The 23,805-nt window shown below is 44.3% G+C and overlaps 1 protein-coding gene across 1 annotated transcript in view; it reads left to right on the top strand.

The window, feature by feature from the left end:
- Positions 1-23,805, top strand: part of LOC108572696 (Down syndrome cell adhesion molecule-like protein Dscam2) — a 143,867-nt gene that overhangs the window by 98,159 nt on the left and 21,903 nt on the right. The window contains exons 14-19 of the mRNA XM_017934968.1: positions 6,692-6,871; positions 7,631-7,778; positions 10,857-11,155; positions 18,165-18,313; positions 18,518-18,672; positions 19,498-19,664. Of these exons, the coding sequence (XP_017790457.1) occupies positions 6,692-6,871; positions 7,631-7,778; positions 10,857-11,155; positions 18,165-18,313; positions 18,518-18,672; positions 19,498-19,664 (1,098 nt within the window). The remainder of the gene's footprint in view (positions 1-6,691; positions 6,872-7,630; positions 7,779-10,856; positions 11,156-18,164; positions 18,314-18,517; positions 18,673-19,497; positions 19,665-23,805) is intronic.

Here is a 23,805-nt window from a genome sequence, read left to right as displayed (position 1 = left end):
TTCTCACTTCTGCGGATTCGTTTAATTGGCAGGATCAACGTGTCTTCCTTCCGCGTCGCGGATCCTTTTTTTCGTCGATAACCGGCGGAGGTGTGGAATGAAATTCTGTCGAATATACAGGATGAGGCAGGACGCGTGTTTTGTAAATTTGCAATTATTTTTTAACGTCGTCTGTTTTCTACAGTCCTCTTATCGGAAGGCGCAGTAGTTTTCCGCGAATGTTCCCATTTTCAACCGTTTCGTCGCTGTCAACGCTTACAGGCGCGGAGAATTTTTAGGTACTGCGCTGTCGGTGACTTTCGGCACACTTTCACCTTAATTTTTGCCCTTTTTTAAATTTCTAAACGCCGAAGCGAGAGATTTTGTGGCCTCGATTGAATATTTACGCGATTCTGACGAACTCGGTACGTCAAAAGAATCAAATATGTGACTGGGGTGAAAACTTATTTTACTTTGGAACTTTATTTGAGGTGTTATTATAGAAGATACACTCTTTAACGTCTGTATGCTTTTACAACTCTAAAATTTACTTATAGGCCACACACACACACACTCGCTCTCTCGCTTTCCAGACCATTCTTCTATTTAGGATTAGGTGATGCTCACCTTCGCAGAAACGCAATTTGACGACCTAAAGATTCCTAACCATTAATTGCTTCTAGCGACTCGGATTCTTACAAACTATTAAGTGATTCTAATGGCTCGGATTCCTACAAATACGTATACAGATTCTTACGAGTGCATGCATTGCAGTCTTCAGATGCTTCATTCGTCAGAACGTCAATTCGTCCGAATACATATCCACTAAAACTGGCCGCAGCGAAAGGGTTAAAGCACCGCAACATCTCTAAACTTTCTCTCATGCCTTCTTCCAAACAACTTCGACTCGATAGCAATCGTTGGTCGTCTGTATTTGTCTCTCCTCGTAAACACTCTCTGACCGCACATAGTCCAAGTTCCTAACATAAACTATGTCTGTACGAAAAATACTTTGTCGCTGACAATCATGAAACCCGGAAATAGTCGAATTAACGCGTCCTCTGCACATATTGAAACTCGACATTTCTCGAAAACGAGGCTTCAAAGAACAAATTTTCTTCCTCATTTTCCCTTTATTCCTTTTTCTTTTTTTTAACGTGGTGGAAATCTTCAAAAGACGCCGCCTCCCCTGAGGAGGGGAGATGGTGGTGTGGGATTTTTACCCACTAAAACCACCACGACGGCCCTCCTCGGACGCCTTAGAGGAGACCCCGGGATCTCGCGGAGTGAACACTACCGGGGTCCCTCCGCGCCAAATGGCTCACGCCACCTCCCGACCTGCGCTCACAGGTGCAGGCCGAATCGGGGGCCGTAACCCGACTCGACCTCCGCCAAGTCCACGTGCAATGACGAACCTGAACCCTCATCCAGACCGTCTGTGGACCCACCACCCCAAGTCGCGGGAAAGCAAAGGCCCCTCCCCTACGCCAAGGGGTAGTCCTCCTCGATCGCGTGCAATGACGTCGACATCCGATGCCAGATGACAGAGTCTTCCCCGCGGCGATCTCGCCCCACCAAAAACCACGCACGGGACATCTCGACCTGGATAAAGGGTCGCGACCTGGGTAAAAGGCCAAAACTCGCCCCACCAAAAACCACGCACGGGACATCTCGACCTGGATAAAGGGTCGCGACCTGGGTAAAGGGCCAAAACATTGAGGGACCCAACGGGAATCGAATCCGGGACCTTCGGCTTTGCGCGCTACGCCAACCACTCCCTTTCCCTTTATTCCTACACGTACAATCACTCTCTGCCAAATTCTACCATTCGTTCCGTCTCACCTTGCATATCAACGATTCTACCGCAAAAAAGAAAAGAAAGAAACAGAAAATTCGAAGAAACTCGAATATAGTACAAGATTATACACCGACGTCTTTCGTATAAATATAAAGATAAAGCTCCGTGGTCTACAAGCAACGAAGGGCAGCGAAACGAGAAGGAAAATTTAAAATTCTATCAGCTGGAATCGATTCGAGAGAAGCAACGCTGTTTCCCTCGATCTCCAGAGTGTCTCTATAGGCGTACATGTTGCGATTCGAGACGTCAGCTTGCCTCTCCAGAGAGTTATTAACCGATGACCTTGGGTTTAGAACAAGATGAAATTCCTATCTTACTCGTTATTCTTCTCTCGTTTCCTTCGTTGGAAGAGGCTGCCGGGTTGAATAACTCGCGGTGACTTTCGATCGATCGTTCTCATCAAGTTACAGCTTGACTGGGGTGTATTTAACCCCGGCGGGCTGACGCGGGCTTGACGAAGAGAGAAATCCATCAGAAATTTCGCTGACCGGCCGTTTTCCAAGCTTCGGGTCTCGTTCAATCTGAAATAAGCCCTCTGCTCCGATGAAGCGGTAGTACAATTAGTTTCGCCGGTTCGTTGCCCGTGAACATTATATCGCGACTCGAATGAAATTCCACCCTCTCCTTTTATTTCCTACGATCTTCACGACTCATCTCACTTTTAACCATCGAATTCTTTCGCTACTTGCTCCTGTACGGTACCGAACCATAACTCATATTTATTTCCTACGATCTTCACGACTCATCTCACTTTTAACCATCGAATTCTTTCGCTACTTGCTTCTGTTCGGTACCGAACCATAACTCATATTAACATTTTTAACCATCTGCTAAATCCTACTGTTCCCAAATCCTGGACACCCTGCAATAAGGCACGTAGCAACAATAAAGACATTTGGCCAACCGATGTCGCAGCACCGCGTAAGGAAAAGGTCTCCATTCGCTTCCACTTTCGGTATCTTAGTCGGCATGAATTACCAGATCTACCGACTTTATGACTTTATTGTCTACGCCGCTCGCCAGCTCGTCACTCCCCTACCAGCAGCTCACAATCCCTAAAGTGAAATTTTGTCAACCTCCACCAATCATCGTCTGTACTTAAAACACACCTACAACCGCACCCTCTCCGACGTACCAAATGTATTCTCAACCACCGCCACAATTTCTCAGTTAGTACAGATACATCGCACATAACGACAACTATTCACAATTCCCTTGCTATATTTACTGTTAAAATTTGATTAGTTTCATTATATGATAAAAAGTAAACCTTCTCGAGATATTTGAAAAAACAATCACCCTCCTCCAAATCCGTTTGCGTGATTAGTTTCACGCAGATCATCGTTCGTCTTAAAATCGTCAGTCACACGATACGCGAACGGTAATTTCAATTTCATGAAAGTTGGAACACTCGTTCCTACCGAGGAAGAGTAGTACAGGAATGTTTGGTGGTAGACAGGTGATACACAAAATTTAATTACAACAGTTTTATTGGATAATCAATCTTTATCGATAGTGAGTCACGGAGTCACCCTAGAAATAGTGTGCTCTACGACTCTCGCTCTACGATATCTTCACTCTCAATGCTTCGCCCGCGACTCATTCATCTTGTTTTATTCTTTCTCTGTTTCTCTAGCTCTTTCACTCTTCGCGGATATTCTCAAAACTCATCCAGTCACGTCCATCGAACTTTTCGGGAGTCGCGCACCCTTCGTTCGCGCTCTAGTTCCGAACACTTATCATTCACACCTCTGTCGCTTGGACCCAGATATTCTTCCTTCGTACGAATTAGTCTTTGGTAGCGCGCGCTCAGTCAATTATTGCCTAAAATACGTATAAATTTTATTCAACTGAGTTTATTTAAGCTGTGTGCATATTATCCCCCCCCCCCCCAAGGGTAAGTAAACATTCACACGCGATACACTCTTCACTCGCACCTCTATCTTTCCAGTCCATGCACTCGGTGCAATCGTTCTTCTAATCTAGCATCTCTACAGTAGGACTTCACAACGGTGTCACATGCGTAACAGAAGTCGCTTGGGTTGTTCGGCCGAACAATGCATAGACCTGCACGTCCTAAAAAGTGAGGTCTTAGCCGGCACGAAAATTACTTTACGACACTTCTCACACCTGAACACCACATGATCTAAGATCATAAACAGACCTTGTACAAGCAGTATAACAAATGTAAGAACAAATTCCCCACTTTCACGCCACCACCAGACACACACCAAACACACCGAAAAAACCAATCACCACTTACGACAGTTTCACACCACCAATCACAACACACGTAGTTTATAAAATAGCGAACACCACACGACACGGAGCACAATTCTCCTACAGGTAAGCTCAGACATTTCGCGCTCTGTACACGTTCTCGAATACATAGTTTAACAACAAGTTGTTGTGCGTTAACAATCAATCTACCGTGCACTACCTGAGTCCCCTATCCCGAGTAGATTCCTTAAATGGTCTGACTGAAAAAGAGGGACAATTATCGGTCTCGCAACAAGCATATCGCGATTCGTAACAACGGTAATGGAATCGAGACGGAAGGTTAATTAAGTCGTGTAATAAGTGCGTCGAAGAAGGTGATTCTTCGATGGTTCAACACTCGAATAGAAGCGTATCTTCGCCTTCATTGTACTTTTCATCCGCATTTCCACCCAAGTTGTATCTTTTCACGCAACGTCGAGCTTCCTTTGGACATTTACCCGTTTCCCGGTGTTTATTGTATCGGAAAGAATGTCGGGTGACGTTGATCCGGCGCCGTTCCCCTTCGTGGAAGGGCAGAGAACGCGGCGACACCGTGAATTCCGACCGATATTCTGATACCCCGGCGGAAATCTCTGTAAAGTCATAAACGCGTGTCACGCGAGCTACGTGAGATTCCTGCTAGAGCCGCCTAAACTCGGTGAATAAGTCTGTGCTCACTGTGGAAACGAATTTCTGTCCCTTTGGAAACATTGGTACGGCGAAGGAGGAATTTAAATGTGCACATTTCAGTGGTGGTTTGACGTTAGTTCGGAATTTTGCTAGATGGAAGTTAACTCGATCGAGCTGTTGGAATTACACCGATAACGAGGAAACACTTAGTTCGAGGAGGACTGGTCGTTGCGGTAGATTAACACCGTAAGTGGCTGCGGTGAAGATCTGCCTTTTGCTCGGATATTTGGTATTTGTGGGGATGGAGATTCCATCTACCATCTCCCAAAGAGATGCTCTTTCTCCGTTAATTTCAGGCTTTAATGTATAGGGTTAACTTGATACGAGGAATCATTGTGTGCTCGGTATACTTTTTCACGCGTTCTGTGTGTAAAACAATTTTCTACATATTTGAATTAGCTTCGTTAGGTTCGAAAATTGAATTTGATAATTAACAAGTTCACTGTAACCTGTTACCATTACGTACTGAGACGTGCTCCTAAATGACTGTTTATCAAGATATCCAAGGTTTCTCTAGACTGATAACGTCATTTGACCGTACACTTACAAAAATTCGTATCTTTAATACCGATACAGGTTTCTTCACGCATCCTGTATGCGAAACAATTTTCTGCACACTTAAATTACCTTGACCCTTTAAGTCCGAGTGGGACTCCAGAGTCCCATACATTCTAACGAATTTTTAGTTACCCTCTAAATTCGGGGATGTTTTAAACTTGTCGTAGAATTTTTTTTCAGGGTTAAAATAATCTAGAAGCTACTCATTTGGAATGCATGAAAATATGACAATCATGGATTTCTGGTACTTAGGACTTAGAGGGTTAATTAAATTTGTAGAGTAACCGCTTTTTTTTTCGTTACCATACCGAGTACGAGCCGCGTACTCGCTAGACCCCCCGTGGCCTCAGGTAGCAGACAGCGGCTCGTGCGCCCCCAAGCCTGCGAAAAGGCTTGATCCACCCTGATTGGTCGGGTCTCGCCTTCCTAAAACATATAAAAGACGGCCTTTTGCCATAGAAAATCAGTTCTTACGGGAAGCCGACTAAGACTACTCAAGCGTACACCGAGCAGACATCTCCTTCGCGGATTACAGACGACACTCCTTGTTTTGCGACAGTCAGTACGGAGCGAACGAAGACTCCAGGACCAGGTTTCCTGTCCTGTCTCTACCCTCGCAATCCTCACCTATCCACCTCCTAGAGGCAGACGCTCCTTCGCGGATCATAGCGACACCTCTAGGTTGGCTCCAACTATCCAAGACACCTTCCCCGAGACAACAGACGTCTCCTTCGCGGGTCACAGACGATAGTTTCTCTCCCTCTCTCTCTCTCACTCTAACCTACTTCACCTAACCCCCTCCCCCTCCTTTGGGATTCCTGACCAAGCCGAACTTGACTCGCGTCAAATTCGCGCACTCTCGCCAACCGTTTTCGAGGCATAATCGCTTCCGTTTAGCTGTAATTCGACCTCACAACCACCAAGTGGGATTTAAATAAACCTCACGCTACAAATTAAAAAATTAAATTCGTCGATTAACCCTTTGAATCATCGCGTCCCTAATGGATACCAAATTGAGATGAATTTTTCTTCGTCTACACTGTTCACGAAAGGGTTAACGCGTTCACCGCAACTAAAATCGCACATCAAGTTTCAAAAAAATCAAATTGCCTGTGACTCGCACAACCCCTACACAGAAAAATCTTTACTTCCAATACCAATTCGCGTCATCCCCAGCAAACCTATTAAAGAGTCAACAAAAAATCGAGTCACCTTTGAAAAAACACAACTCTTCGATTTGAACGTAAAACAACAGCAGGGACGATAATAACGGAGAAACCTAGACAGAGAATTAGCGTAGGGTGTGTGACTTGAGACGAGTAATGGGTTGTCCCACGGTACATCCAGGCGATACACTAGGCGACTACAGAGAGCTGGGATACAGCGGCACCGAGGGAGCAGGGGTTGCTGGGAACGGGTCCTTGGTGATCCCACGGGTATCCAGAGATCATGCCGGCTTCTATCTATGCCAGGCTAGCAACGGCATCGGACCAGGCCTCAGCAAGCTCATCCGCCTAACAGTTCACGGTAAAATATTCACGCAACACCGAGCCGCAGCAGGCAGCAGGCTTTGGATCTGTGTCAGCCCGCGAACTTGGGATTCCGGCCACGACCACCTTGCTCCGGAATTCTTCGTTTCGTGGCCGAATTTCTGTGCCACGGGCCAAAGCGTTCACCGATCCAGTTTGGGGAACGCCTCACGGAGGACAGGCGGTGTCGTTACGGTCTGTTTTCCATGAAAACGCGCCTTTTCCTCGCCACGATGCACAACACTCTGCATTTTGAATAGACTGCACGGAATTTCGGAACGGTTCAATTTTATCATCCTTCGTTTATCACTTTTCTCTCTTTCTTTTCAAATAGAGCAGCTAATGCAAATTCTTGCTTCGACCTCTATGTAACTGGTAACCAGAAGGATATACGGAACATATTTGATCTGGCTGACGCGCGAAAAAAAGGACTCAATTTATGCAATACCAGGAATCGCGGGAGCTTTTACAATTCATTGCTCGATCCGATCGTATATTTTTCCCTACGTTCAATTGTCCGTGGATACGGCGGAAATATTTTCCCTCCAGAAAATTGCAACAACTGTTATTTCTCTATTTCCAGTCGATTTTTATTTTTCAATCGTATCGATCACCCGTCTAACTCCAGCTCAATTTTCGCCGTTGATACGAACACGACCGGGTGATCCGGAAATCTTTCCTCCACGCGGCGTTCCCTGGGGTAAGGAGCGAGACAGAGGCGCGAATTAACGTGGGGATCGTTTTGGGGGTGAAACAGCGGGACCACAGGTATCGGTGAAAACGCGGCAGGAGTCGGTGCGTCGAGGAGAGAGCGTGATGCTGCGGTGCGAGGCTGAAGGAGACGCACCTCTTGATCTGAGCTGGCGTGCGCGTGACAGCAGAGTCGATCCCAACTACGACGTTAGGTTTGTATCAAAATTAATCAAGCCCCTTCCATTCCTCTACACGCCCGAGCTTACGCCGTTCAACGGTCGATGGGAGTGACACTTCGATCTCCTATCGATTGACGGCACTGTGGCTTAATTACAATGCTAGTCGCTCGAGACAAGCCGCCCGATTAACGTGTCACATGTCTACCACGCGAGGAAAAGTGTATTCGCGTACTTTCGCGGAAAGTCGGTGTTTGCGATCGTTTCGGAGTGTCTCCGAGAGCTGTGACATTTTTTAGGTGTTGATATTGGGGAACGAGAGCTCGGTTGTCGTTTGTGAAGTGGCTAATCTAGAATAGAGAGCATTAACCCTTTAACCTATAACAATACAGAGATTCTGGTTAAGATGTGAGAAAAATAGTTATGTTAGTAAGAAGAATTAAGTTTTACTTTAACTTGGAAGACTGAGGATTACTAAATGTAATTAATCTGCAACAGATTAGCTTTTGTTACCTGATACAGTACTGAAACAGAAAATGGCTGACGCTTAGATGCGCAGTGAGAAAAGAAATCATAGGTTAAGGGGTTAAAACCTCGGACTTCTCTGCTTGAAAACCGGACGCTTCTTTTTTTTTTTAGATTAATCACGATATTCCAAGATAGAAACTTCCTTCTTGCGTTTGCATTTAGACTGCTTCTAACGCAACACTTGAGAATCTCTCCTGGTTTGGGCAGAATATGGCATCGGACCGGTACAGAAAATGCTTTGAAAAGTAGGACGAATTCGGGGAAACCCGAACGGATGGCAACCCTAATCGACACTTACAAGGGAAAATTACGAAACTGTAATCCCCGATTTTGAAGAAATTATTATTATTTTTCCGGAAAATAATTCTAGAAGGCTTACGCCTGAAAGCCTTAACAGTGAGAACTGCGGGATGCCGGGCCGTGAAGCCTCAAATCTCTGATATTGAGGAAATTTTTGTGTATTGTTGTTTTCAAAAAAATATTCCACGCGTATTTTTTTATTATATATTGCAATCATTTACAGCGAAGGGATGAAATCGCCCTCAAAATTGGAAGTAGTAAAATTCAATTCAATATCTCGAAAATTATTAGAGCTAGAGATTGAAAAATACAAAATTCGACAATTTACACAATTCCTCCATTTCCAATAATTTTCCAGAAAACGTTATTTTTACAAATGCCATGCTTTTTCTCTTTTTCAAAATAACCTACGTTTTACACGAATGCGTCTGTTTTCTCCTGTTGTACGTTTCAACAGACTAAAATTTTTAATCGAATGTGAAATTTCCTTTTTTCCATCAAAACAATTTTTCTTCTATTTTATTCACCCTTTGAAACCAAAAATTTCTCGTACTACCATAGCTACGATAATTCGACGATCTGTTTCATCTGACCCACCCTGCACATTTCACTCCCATTTCTCCCCAAGAATCTTACAAATACGTGAGTCGAACACAACGTTGACACAGCATTTTCTCCAGCACGTATCATCTCCCTCAAGAAGCTCGACCTTCCACCTTACGTTCCCCATAAAATATTACTTCTTCGGCGCAACATTTACCCTGTCGTGCACTGAGACTATTATTGCCCCTAAATGAGTTTCGACCCTTTCGCATCTTACGCGAAACGAGAAGCTCGTCGCGGAAAACGTTAGACAAAGCGTTAGAAGCCGTCCCAGAGGCCTCCTCGAGGGATTCATCCGGTACACACCGGCAGTTTCACTCCGCGAAGCGTGTGACTGAACGTCATAGTTGGAGAGTTTCCGCGGAACATTTTCCCAACAGCCCGGCGCGGCTCCTTCATTACGGAATTATTCGGCTCATCCCTTGTTGCGTCGCCCGCTAACTTTCGCTCACGCAAAATTACTCGAGCATCGCGCCCACCGACGTTCGTCAATAATTCCCGGCGATGTAGCCTCCCCGGATATCTATTAAATCCCGCGGATTTATCCTGCTCGTGGATCAACGGAGGAAAATGGAACGAAATTCGTTCCATTCGTCATGGTCCAGCGACAGAAACTTTTTGGGTAGCTTCACGACTCCTGGAAGATTGATCAAAAGAACGAGCAAAGTGATCATTCGTGGTTCTACTTGAAGTACGATACTGTGCGTTTAATTTTCGATGGTAATAAATTCGAGGAAATAAGTAGATCTGTCTGTCGTCGCGAGACTGCCAGAACAAACCTCGTTACAAATTTATCAGAACGTGTACCGGGGAAGAGTGAACGGAACAAACTGATAATTCCGGGAACTGGCCCATCCATTACTTAACCCTTTGACTGCGGGCCACTCTGAAGTAAAGCGTTCGCTGTATGCGACCTAGTTATAGCGTTAATAATCACTATCTACGAAACACGTTCACGAGTTAAGTAACCGCTGCATATAACCCCAACGAAATCACCGTGCTCTCTTTCCTATTTCGCTGAAATAACGATGCATCGGGTGGTTTGAAAGTTCGTAGCGAAATGTAGGAAAAATTGACGTATCTCTGTTCCTAACTGAGACAGCGACAAAAATCGAAAGGTATTTCACTCGTTATTCGAAGACGGACGCAACGCACTCCTGAAATTACTCGTAAAGTGAACGAAGAGGTGCATACCGGGTGATCTGGAAAGTTCGTAACGAAACGTAGGAAAAATTTAAATTGACGTATCTCTGTTTCTAATCGAGATAGGGGCAAAAACCAAAAGGTATCCGTTCCCCTGAAATTACTCCCAAAGTGAACTGTATTTTCCGCTGCGGAGCGTTGCCCGAAAAATTCAAGATCCACGCTCCACCGCGGAAGACACGGTTCGACTTACACCCACCCCTGTCGATCTCACGAATAATTTCAGTACTGCGTTCGATGCACCTCTAACCGTCCAGGAAAATACCGTTCAACTTTTATCGCTGTCGATTAGAAACAGAGATACGACGGTTTAAATTTCGAACTTTCCCAACTACCCGATATAACCGTGACGAGAAAAGAAGAAAAAGCGACACCAGTGAGAATGTTAATACCGTCCCTATTTCGCGCTATTTCAAACACACTTTCGAACTTTTCCGTCGACACATAGTCCATGAATATTCAACGAAACCGTTCTCGCAGGTACACGATAGACAACCAGAAGGTGTCTGGTCGCATGATCTCCGAGCTACGTATCAGCCAGGCGAACCACATAGACCGCGGTGACTACATGTGCGTGGCAACGAACGCGTACGGCCACGCGAGGGCTACGATCAACCTGCTGGTCCAGGAGCCACCGAATTTTCCCAGGGATTTACACATAGCCGAGCAAGGCAGCAGATCGTTGCAGTTGGCCTGGTCGTCGCCGTCCAGCGAACAGGATCCAGCTCACGCCAGCTCGCCCATAACCAACTACATCGTGCAGTACAAGGAGGCGCAGGGTAGGTTTGGCCAACGATTCGCTTTGTCCGCCGTTCCTGTACACGGCCGCCACGATGTATCGGGTGACGCGCGCGATTATCGATCGAGAGTACGCGGCTGTCCATCAGACGTCGCTTTGGGACGTCGCGTCGCCGGAAGCTCGAAGGATAGGAGGATGAGGATGAGAGCTTGCTGTGATTCTTCATCTGCGAGGTCCTTGAAACATGGAGTTGCTATCTTTCGGGTGGGGGAGTAATTAATTAGTATGGAGTGGAAATTTGATTAGCCGAGATATGGTTGAATAGGTTTGATTCAGTTTGACGGAATGTAAACGAGGATCAGGTCAGTGGACCGAGCTTCTTGCGACGCTACAGCTTGCCTCGAGGCAGAGAGGCGTGTCTCGGAAGCGTGTACCGCCGCCGTGACTTCGATTGATCGTGGTCAAATACGCATTTCGATAGCGTTGCATCGTGCGCGAGATTTCTGCCGACTCGGAATTTCGGGCCCGGCTATCCACGCTGCGTAGAGAATCTCTTAGACTCATTCCTATCACTAGTTACGCATTACTCATAATAGTGCACTCGTTCACGTTCCTTTTTAGCGCGTTCACACCGTTCTAGGGAATAAATTTCCCATCTAGGGAAAATATGAGATATTACAGATGTGCTTTGGTGATTTCGAGTCGATGTCGTGTATTTTCTATGTTGGATTCTATCGAAGACGCGGGATCGCGTTAGACTTTATTCGGCGGTAGATGAACTCGGTCTTCGACTGCTGGTACGAGAATTGTTTTCTCTGTTTTTCTTTTTTAAATATTATTTTTGCCTTACGAGGGAACTTCGGTAACTGGAAAATTCCGATTATTTTGAAACTTTGCAGGTTTGCAGGGTACCTCGAAAGAAGTATCGGACAATTCTTTTTTTTGCCCTTTTTTCATTCTTCAGGGTGAAAACAGCCCTTGAATAAAGATAGGTGTTGCCCTATTTCCCTGTATATCTTCAAAACTATAATAGATATAAAAAAATGTTTGTAATAAAAATTTAATTAAAAGTGTAAAATACGTTTAGTAAAATACAAAACGACGCTACAAAAAGAGCCAAAAAAAATTGCCTAGAAACTTGCAAAGTTTCGAAAAAATCGAAATTTTCGAATTACAGAAGTTCCTTTGTTAGTAGGAGTTGTGCCTATTGGCTCAGGGCCAATTTACCAACTTACCCCTCTATGTCACTACCTACTACGATCTTTTTCGATTAGCAGTATATAATTGCACAAGTAATTGCAGAGAAAAGTTTTCAAAAAATCCCTTTTTAGATTTTCGTGTTACACTTACAACGTATGACCATTTTCTTCTACCCCTCACCACGAACGAACAAAGCTGTAATAGCTAACAATAAGTCCTTCCTAAGCAACCGTTGAGACAGCCTCGAAAAAACTGCTCTTCACAATTTCCGAAAGTGAACCAATTACCAAACTCGTACTCGTCCGACATCTTTTCTTCCGACTTAAATTCTAGACCGGATCGATTACGCGATACGGCCGACTTTTTCTTTCTTTTCAATCTTCCCAGAGACAGGAAAAACATCTTCTTCACCGAGTAAGTTTCGAAAGTGGGCCTATTGCGAGTTCGCTAATGAAGACAGGCGAAACGAGGGGGTAGGATACCGCAAGAGGAAACACTTAGCTATTACAAGAGTTATCAGGTATCAAGCTGTCACCCTTAGTTTATCCTGACACCGCGTTGCGCCAGGAAGTATAGTAAGGGCTGCTAGATGTTCTTTTGAAGGCAACTATTCGCTCGTTTCACATTCGCCCCTGTAGTATACGTGGCTCGCGACGAGATGAAAGCTGATACGTTAAAGGAAATAGATATGCCAGCGTAGCTAGATTATAGTCGGGTTGCCTAACTTTGGCAACGTTACGCCCGAAACCTGGATCCCTTTCCGCGTCGCGCAGCGTTTCTCAAACCTCTGCATCTTCCAGTTTTCTCCTTCTATTCCTCTCTCTCTCTCTCCGTGGTACATCGTCGTAGATTATCGTCGAGACATGCACGAAATTTGAGGAGAAACCGTATTGTCGCAGGCATTAAATCCACCGGATGAAAGAGATCCGGAGGATCGAGAGCGCATCGAGCTCAAGCCACTTCTTCAGACACCGCTACAGATAACTGAATCTTTATATGACCGGGTGATTTATCGCTTTGACATCGAGGCGCGGTGGAAAGAGACCGGCTGAGACCTCTTTTGGAATTCAAATAGCGACCTCTTCGCGTCGCGACGCTGTTATCCGTCGCGTCACCGAGATCCATCTTGGTGTACCTCGACTTTACCGATGTCGTTCGACTCGTCCATAACGATTCCCGCGTGGAACGTGTCAGGCGTTATTCATACTTCGCGTCCTCTATAAAATCTTCATTTCCCACACTTCGCCACCCTATCACGCGCGCAACCTAACGTTATTCCGTCCTAATTTCACTTACCTCTCTCTCCTGCCTATATGTTCCCCGATAAGTAAAACTAATCGACGAGGGAAATTGGAGGAGGGTATCGCCGGGACATTCGGTGAAATTTGAGAAACGCTGGTCCTCCGCGGGCCTCTGTTCGCTGTCGAATCGATCCTCGTACTCTCGACACACGTATTTACACAGGTAGACAGGAAAAAGTCCTTGTAGATTTTTGGATATTTAGGGCAATATCTGGTGGATAGGATGGAGAACTCAGAGATTTGAGAACTGTTTTTCTCAAGTACGTCTGGATTGTCGCATAGTTTATTATACGTCTCGAGACGTGAAGGTTCAACGCGGTCGATTTTTCTTACCTTTATTTAATCCGTCACGCACGAGGATAGAAGAAGGAAAGGAATTTCATTACTGGTCCGCGACAGTTTTCATTTAGACTTTCTTTTGTTTACACGAACTTTCCTCCGGTCTGTGAACTATATATAGATATGTATTTTAATTGCTTTTCATCCAGTGGCGTACAATCGTCGTTTCATTACGGAGCGGCCGTCGCGTCGGAAGGAGTTCGATTCGTAATATCTCGACGGTGCCACATTAAGACTCCATTATTGGACTGTCAGGCTGGATCTCAAGTTTAATCAATACAGCGACCGGCTGGCTTGCGGAGGCAATCGAGGGGAATGAAATTATAACGCAATATGGCAAACAATATATAATCAATCCAGGTTGCCGATCGTGCAAGCCCGGTAAATCATTGTTTCTTTCGAGTAGATTCATTTGTGATTTGTCTGGATCTCTGTATACTGTTCGTTAAGCTTCCGAGCTCCTTTCGTCGGTGTAACTTCCTTGTTATTTATTACCAGATATGCAATAAGAATCTTAGGAAATATCAGTCAGCTATTTCAGGGAATTTTATTGTCGTTCAATTTGCCCAAAGGTTAATTCGAAATTGATAAAACAGTTGTAGACGTTTCTTCTTTAATAGATTCGACATGACCTAACCTCAATCTTCGTAAGATATTCGATAAGAATTTTTAGAAATACGAATTAGCAATTTCAGGAATTTTCTTGTCTTTCAATTTACCCAAATAACAGTTCGAAATTGATAAAGTAATTGCCAGCATTTTTGCAGACGATTCTCTTCTAATAGATTCGATTTGACCTAACCTCAATTTTCGTAAGATATTCATTAAGAATTTTTAGAAATACGAATTAGCAATTTCAGGAATTTTCTTGTCTTTCAATTTATCCAAATATTAATTTGAAATTGATAAAACAATTGCTAGCATTTTTGCAGACGATTCTCTTCTAATAGATTCGATTTGACCTAACCTCAATTTTCGTAAGATATTCATTAAGAATTTTTAGAAATACGAATTAGCAATTTCAGGAATTTTCTTGTCTTTCAATTTACCCAAATAACAGTTCGAAATTGATAAAGTAATTGCCAGCATTTTTGCAGACGATTCTCTTCTAATAAATTCGACATGACCTAACCTCAATCTTCGTAAGATATTCGATAAGAATTTTTAGAAATACGAATTAGCAATTTCAGGGATTTTCTTGTCTTTCAATTTATCCAAATAACAATTCGAAATAGATAAAACAATTGCTAGCATTTTTGCAGACGATTCTCTTCTAATAGATTCGACATGACCTAACCTCAATCTTAAGATATTCAATAAGAATCTTGAGAAATACAAGTCAGTAATTTCACGGATTTTCTTATCGTTCAATTCGCCCAAACGTTAATTCGAAATTGATAAAACAATTGCTTGCACACGATTCTCCTAGAATAAATCCGACGTGACCTAACCTCAATCTTCCTACGTTTTCTCGTGCTTCGTTATTCATTACCAGCCACTCGATAAGAATCTATCAAAGTACGATTCAGCAATTGCACGAATTTTCATATCCTTCAATTTACCTAAACGTTAATACCAAATTGATACAACAATCGCTACCCCGTTTGCCCGCGATTCTCTAATAGATTCGATCCGACCTAACCTCTCTCCCCCATCCTACACTTTCTCCGTGCTTCGAAGCTTTACAATCAATCCAATTTCTCAATTCCCCAATGAGAGTATCCGCCAGTGGACCAACGAAATAATAAACGATCCCATCAGAGCCTCTCGAAGCTGGCCAATTCGTGGCGATAGCAGTCGCCGTTGGTTTTTACATTTTAATGGAAAAATTAATTTCCAAGCCGCCACCACCCCTTAGCTCGCGATCTTCGTTCGCGCAGGTCCGACGAAACGAAGGGGCGAAAGTTTTTCAATTTTCGTGAAAGCTGGGGGCCGGGTTTTGTCGAGCCGAACGTATTGTTGTCGGTGGTACCAAGGGAGAAAGCCGGGCTATCGTTGTATTCGACGGTTATTCCACGATATTTAATTACGCCGCGTGGAATGACCCGTTTTTTCAGGCAGCTGGCCCGGTCGCAGGGTTGTTCTATCGAGCGGGGACGACGATGGGTAGTAGGGTGTCGGTTTTCATAAAAGCCTGCCACAGCAAGGAAGTCTAAGTTTGCCGCGAAGTCGATGTCAGGGTTTCTTCACCTCTCTCTCTCTCTCTCTCTCTCTCTCTCTCTTTATGTCTCCTGGCTTTATTTTCCCCGGCAGCAGTGGAAAGTTCCCTTTGAAAGCGAACGAACCCCACCCTCCGATGCACGAAAGCCTCGGCTGGCCTGGCCGCCCTCAGGATCCGGTCCCTCGTTAACTTCGGATGTCCTCATTTACGCCTAATCGACTCGAATCGCCTGGCCGCCGCTAAATTATCGAACTTAACACATGGAGAGGCACCACACAGGCCTGTCCTGGTGTGAACGCGCGTGAAACACGTTTTCAGGGCAAGCACCGAGTCGGGAATTCGCTATCACTGCCGCCCCCGGGATTTCTTCTCTCCGCCGCCACCGTCGCCGCCCCCCATTAAACTCCATCGATCGTACAAGCTTGATCTTCGTTTCCTTGTCGACGAATCATTTGTTTTTTTTCTGTTTTCACTTCTCTCATTTTTTCCCCTTTTTTCTGTACACACTGCGCAGTCTGGAAATCGGAATTAAAGATAAATAGTTGGAACGTGAGAATGTTCCAGAGGGATCGCGATGAATTTTTTAGAGATATCAACCGGTATCCAGGGGACCTGATGAAAAAAGAATGAATGTGTTGGTTACCGGGTGATTTTTTTTTTCTTTTTAGATAGAATAAAACAGAGTTTCGTTCGTTTCTTTGTGTACGATGAATTTTACACTTTTTTCGATCGTCGACAATGGACGTCGCATGTTTGCTCGTACGTTCGATTTTTCGACTGTTTCCAGGCGGATTACCGCTACTCTAATCTCTCGCGACGGCGGGAAACTAATTTCGCCGTGTACGGTAGAGAAATCCTCGTTGTTTTCCCGGGATAAGAAAACTGTCGGGAGACAAAAGTTGCTCGGATCCGTTTATGAAGGGTCGCGCAACAGCCCACGACCTTCAAGACGTGTCGTGGAAAGTTCCTTTTTTTTCCAGACGGGGAAGAAGCTTTGTTCGAAAGTTAAGAAGTATTCTGCCTGGCGGAGGCAAGTTTTCAGACACCATTTGAATGCATATTACAACAGACGCTGAACATTGATACGCGAAATTTTCAAATTGAATTCGAGATTCTCACGGGTCGTTGAACTTTTCTTTGAAACAACCGGATTACAATCTTCGACAAATTTTCGAACTCCCGTTAAAGAGCAACGAGGGTAGTTCTAGCCGCAAACGTATAGTCGGTGGAAGAGATGTAGCGTTAAGAAGGTGTACCGTGACGGCGAGTTTATATTTTCTGCCCTGATTCAGTTTTCAGGTCCTTATCTTCTCGAGTCGCTATCTAACTTTGGAACTTTGTTCGTTCGAGCAATCCTACGATGTCGCTATATTTCTTCCACTCGCTATACATACATACAGCCTCGGTCAAAGTATTAGGTACTCCGTACAATATGAATTATTTAAACGTATCTTTGTATCAGGAGGAAATCCTGATATTTGAAACGAACGTGATTCGTTGAATTATCGAAACGTGAAAATAATCACTTTTCATTAATCTTGTGAAATTTTATTGGGCCACCCTTTGTCACAACTTGACAATCACAGCAATTTCTTTCCCACTTTTACCCCGTTTCTTAGATAGAACTAACTCGCTTAACTTTCTAACTTTCAAAATGTTAACAGCAATACTAAAGTCTAGCCAACGTGTGTTAGCGGAGACACAACCTTCAAAAAATCAACTATCACTTTCATATTGTTTCATGGCCCACCATAAATCTTGACAAATACATCAAAATTCCTTTGAACTAACCGACAAAGGACGACGAACAATAGCAAAGTCTCGAAGAAACAGTTTGCACGGTAAGTTTGCAATAATCAAGGTGCCGAATGTTTTTGCCCAAGGCTGTACACGCACAGAGTAGTACAGTATCTGTCAGTGGGCGGGGCGAAGGATTCGCGTAGGTTTCGCGTGAAAACCGCGCGTCGTAAATCCGTGGACTAGCCGTAGCTCGAGCAGCAGAGATGCACAAAGCCCTCTAAGCGTTGTCGTTGCCTTTTGCTGGAAAGACGTGTGGCATGAGCACAACACGCAGATGATGGTGGCAGGGGACAACACGGTCGCGCTGGTGTCGCCCCTAAAACCGGCTACCTCCTACCACTTTCGGGTGCTTGCGGAAAATCACCTTGGAACATCAGCGCCAAGCGACATCCTTCATGTCAGTATCAAACGTTTCAGCATGTCTCAATGCAACCAAAAAAATAAACAAACTTACCATTACACCATAATATATTCATCATGTTCGTTCGAACATCGTTCATTGCACATTTCTCTTGTTAATTCACTGGTAATCTCTCTTTTCACACGAATCACTCGTCGTCGAAACCGAACCCAAAAAATGCAACCAACCAACCGACAACAGGCCCAAACTGACGGCGAGATACCAAGTGGACCACCTAGAAACGTAATCGCCGAGCCATTAGGACCGCAGCAAGTGAAGGTCACCTGGCAACCACCAGATCGATCCCTATGGAATGGAGAACTTCTCGGATACACCATCCGCTACGCCAGTCCCGGGTATCGTTATCCGCTTACGGCTGTTTAGAATAGTTTCTAGCACACTTCGAGATCGTAGAATTTAGCGCGAATGGGGGTAGGTTGGGCTCCGTCTCGTCGGAGGGCTCGAATCTTCGCCGATTATCGCCGGTGATTCCTCCTGCTCGACAATGGGGCCGACGATCACCTCTCGTTCCCACACCTCCCCGCGGATAATCGCCGCCCTTTGTTCCCGTAACCGATGTTCGTTACCTTCCGTCCGTTCCGCCGTGAAACGTCCAATTTAAGTTCGATTCTCGTGGTAGCTTTTATTAAACCGTGTCACGACTCTCTCTCTCTCTCTCTCTCTCTCTTCGCAACGTGGAATATTATAAATCGAACAGAGTGACAAGCTTCGTGAACCTGGAGGAGCGGGGAGGAGAGAGGTATAAACTTTCACGGTGGGAAACTTATACTAATAATAATCCCGCACGGTGATATTCACTCGCGTTTCGAACAGCGCGAAACGATCGAATTCCTGCAAGTTTCTGTCGGATGAATTCTCCAGATTCCCGATTATAATTCGCCCAAGTCTATTCGTTAGGCGAGGGAGAGCTAGGGAGAGACGCGTCGTTTCGCGGCGCGAACGTTCTTTGGAAAAATGGTGTTTCGCGTTGATGGGCGGGTGGAGGAGAGTTGGTTTTGATATCGGTAAAGAGAAGTTGGAGGAATCGGAAGACTATTTTTTCGCTCCAGTTTCCACGGGAGAGAGATGACTTTAAGTATCGTCGAGTTTCCCCGCCCGCGTTCCTTTCTCGCGCCTTTATCTTTCCGCCTGGAGGAACATCGAACGTGGCTTTATTTCAGAGGGAATAATCAATCGGTGAACATCAACGGGAACGGGGACGGCTCGTACGATTATAGGCTAACCGGCCTTCGAAAGTACACCCAGTACAACGTGGTGGTGAAGGCGTTCAATAATAAAGGCGACGGTCCTGAATCGAACCCGATCACAGTGCAGACCCTCGAAGACGGTGAGCGAACAATATCAAGGTTATTCTTCTTCCTTTCAGTTTCTCTTTCTTATTCTCGCGGTTTCTGGTACGTTTCGAGCTGATGGAAACTTTTCTGCAAATTGTTCTATTCTCGCTTCATTTCTTTTTTTTTTTCATCCTTTCTTTGGGTAATTTCTTAGTGTTGAGTTTGATCTTTTGACGAATCATTTGGAGCACGCTGTTGATTAATGAAATTGCACGTGACGTGTTTAACCCATTAACGCTCAAATTATTTTTACGCTGTTACGTTTCTAGCTGATAGAAATTTTTGTGGAAATTGTTCTATTTTTGCTTCATTTTTCTTCATTCCTCCTTTGGGTAACTTGTTAGTGTTGAGTTTGATCTTCTGATGTGTCGTTTGAGACACGTCGTTGATTGATCCCTTAACCTTCACACTTTTCTCAACTTGATACGCCAGATAAGATCAATTTTACTTATTTTTACAATTATTTCCTGGGCGTGCGGAAATAAGTTTCCCTTTATTTATAACGCTACAATTTACTTCTGTTTTTTGGTGTAATAGAAAGAACAACGTAATGTGGAAATTGAAAGAAAATAATGTAAGAAATAACGCCCAAATTATTTCTCTCTTTTTTTCCACGATGTTCCATGTTTGATACCGTGGAAAATGAATGAACTTAGCATGACTTAGATTGTTAGGTTGCTGCATACGAAATGGCCGATTTCACAACTGCGTGATATTTTCAGAATTGCGTTCTTAAATTTGCCATCCAAAACCGAACGAAAGTAAAGCTTGAAGTTAAAAAGAAACCGTTTGCCATTTGATGGCGAAATAATTGACGAACCACAACCATTTAAAAATGCTACTGAACACTGGTTTAGAGCTATCAATAATTTGCACTATTTTCCGAGAAAGCAACACCGTAATTATCTGCCTTACATTATTCACAAGTAGTACAAAAAGCTAAAACGAAAGTATCATTAAAAAGGAATACTGGGTGTTAATGGGTTAAAAGCTTTCTAAAAGATTCCCACAAAATCAAGCCTTGAAAAACAATTTTCAAAAATACGTTATAAAAATGAAGTATCGTTTATTATGAATGGTGAAACAGTAGATAATCAAATACCACATACCCCATTAACACGTTCGCTGCCGTCGGAAAATCGGGAGGAATGTACCGTATGCCATCGATTCGTACTCTCAACTAGACACGCGATTTTCACCATGATTTTCGTAGTCCTACTCTTCGATCTTTCGTTAAAGTGATCTACTTTTGATATCGCGATGGTGACAAATTGATACACTGTCGACACAGTGTCGACAATGGCACACAGGGCAAATTATTCCATGTCGATACAAAACAGAAATTTGAAGTAGGTGCAGCACACTCGATCGGAAAATCAGGCTTACAGATGCGCGAAATACCTGTGTCGACGATGCTTCGACGCCGGCAGCGAACGCGTTAACACTCCTCTTCCACCTCGACAACAAAAGCACGCACACACACAAGAAAGATCCACAATTTCTCTAAAATTCGAAAGAACCTAATCCGAGCGTCAGTAAAGAAATAAAGGCAGCATCCGTTAACCACGACAAAGGATAATCGTAGGACTTGAGCAGTTTCCGGATTAATATAGAGCCGGACTTGGCGCGTCCTCGAGCGCTGATGAGGCCACCAGCAGGTTGGCTACGCTCGCACGAAACGGCGAAATTAATTTCAGCGGCAGCGGTTTACACCCGGAAAAGCCGCAATAACACGGCGGAGGACGGTGAAAAAAAAAAATTTGCATGCTCCGTATATATATCTCGCAAGGCGAGGCTCGTTAACTTACGCCCCCTCTCTCTCTCATTTTTTCTACTCGAATGACCTGTTGTTTCTAACTTGTTGAATTTTCACCCCTCGCGATCCGAGAGAGAGAGAGAGGGGATAAAAAGCGTCTCGTTTGAAACGATTAAGTTCGCGACAGTCGGCGGAAGCTACTCCCTGTCATACGGTGCGTCTCTCCCCTGGCGCCGTGAAACTTCCGCGGGACTATTTGTTCGTGTTTCACGGAACGACGGGAATATTTCAGACGAACTTGTCGCCCCCCGCCTTGTGCACCGCCGCTGCTGAAATATACAGGCGGGACTGCTGGAGAATTTTCGTTGATGAAATTCGAATTTATAACCTGAGCAATTTTATCTACCCGTTTTATTCCATTCTTTTTAACATGCTTTTGTTGAGGCTCTTTTCCCGGTTTCGCGGTACTTTTCTACGATTCCTATTTAGTATTTTTTTTTACTCGTCTGCGATAACGTTTGACTGAGAAATTCGGAGATATCGGGTGTAAGGGATAATAGTGAACATTTGCCGGTCACGTGAATTCGTGAATTTTCACTATTGGAAAAGGGGTTATGGAAATGAAGTAGTCTTTGTAAACTGTTAATATTCCATTTATTAAACGTCTTTACTCTTTCAAATGCCCCAACGAACTGTCTCTGGACACCCAAAGAGGGAAACTTGGGGTCCGTTTGTACCTAGGAACTGTTTGACTCGAAGACGGACACCATCTGGTGGAAGTCTTCGTGTCTTTGTCTAAAAGAACGCGGAGAAATTTTTGTCCTCACTTGACTATTTCTGCAGGGTGTTAGAAATAATCCAACATTCGCAAACTGCAATGTTCATTTTTTTTTTTTTAAATTGAACGTGATTTTAAGATTCCAAATAATTTTTATTACCTTTGATGAGATTTTTCTGTTTAATAGGCAACCGATGAATTCTCTTTCTGGAAAATTATGGCGCTTTTGGTTCCATAAATCTTTTTTCGTTAAGTGAAAATAGGTAAATTCGAAAAAGCGAGACCGTGGCTTGAGGGAGTATGCCATAAAGGCCACGACAGTATAATTTAAAAATGCTATTGATATCTGGTTCAGAAGTTAGCTCTATTTTTGGAAAAAGCTGTCAGCGACTACCAGATGGGAATTTTCACGATTTTAATTATTAAAATATTTTTAACTGAATACAAAGAGCTTCTGTTCATCGAGAAACATGTTTAATCGCAATATGTTAACATGTAGTCGTCGTTAAATTTGTTTCTTCTGGGAAGACAAACTCTTGTCTACGCAATTCTCTTCTAATTCGCTGCAATTTGCAATAGCACTTTGAAATTATCCTTGATCCTCGCGACATACTCCTATAAGCCACCTAAAAAAATTCGTGCCGTTTTATTATCAATTGCAATATAGTCTTGCAAGTGCAATCGATATTATATCTAATTCGATTTCATTTAACATCGGTTTCTAAACCTGACAATAAACGATACTAACCAACAGTTATCCCTACAATAATCCTTCACGAGCGTGATCGCCCGAAGAAAGCGTAATACTCAAAGAACTACCTTTAGCATCCCAAAATCCTGACCAGGGAATACACGAAAACTCGCGCTACGTGAACGTTTCCTTCGCAAACGCGTTCAGAAACGTTCCACGGGGAGCTTAGTCGAAGTTAAACGCGCTTTACGTCCGCGATGCATGAAATTCGTCGCAGACTCGCGCGACTTCCGCGGTCCGTTCCGCTCGAAACAATGGCGTCGCTTAATTGCGCGGTTTCCTTCGGCGTCACTCGAGGAAACGGTTAGATATAACGAAGGCCTCGAATCCCAACAACGAGGAACCCCGTCGCGTAAAATCATCTCCGGCCGAAAAAATCGCGACACACGGTAGACACGCGAAGGTATTCTCTTTCAGTTCAACTTTCAAGTTGAACACACTCTTCCTCTACCACCCCGCGAGTTGAGTGCAACCGGAAACGTTCGACGGCCGCGCGTTCCATTTTCCCTTCCGTTCTTCGTTCACGGCTGGAGAATTCGAGACAGCGCCTGGCCATCGAACGAGCTTCCTCGCAAGGGAAACACGCTTTTGTGTCCCGCGAAAACCGCAGACAGAGTGGATCCCTTTGTGTACACGCGTGCCACGCCGCGTTTGACACTTGACCCAGTGGAAAAAAGATCGCGAGCTGTGGTCTAGCGCTCGCTCGTCATCCCTAACGAGACAGATGAACCTCTCTATAACACATCTGCGCCGGACGCATTTTTCAATCGAACTTTTCCTCTCGCTTTGTGCACTCTGCGTCGCGCAAATTACCTACCCGATATAATGTACTCACCTGCGGGGATTGTT

The sequence above is a fragment of the Habropoda laboriosa genome, unplaced genomic scaffold (assembly GCF_001263275.1).
Source record: "Habropoda laboriosa isolate 0110345459 unplaced genomic scaffold, ASM126327v1 scaffold22, whole genome shotgun sequence".
NCBI classification, from domain to species: domain Eukaryota; kingdom Metazoa; phylum Arthropoda; class Insecta; order Hymenoptera; family Apidae; genus Habropoda; species Habropoda laboriosa.
This window is presented reverse-complemented; position numbering and strand designations above follow the sequence as displayed.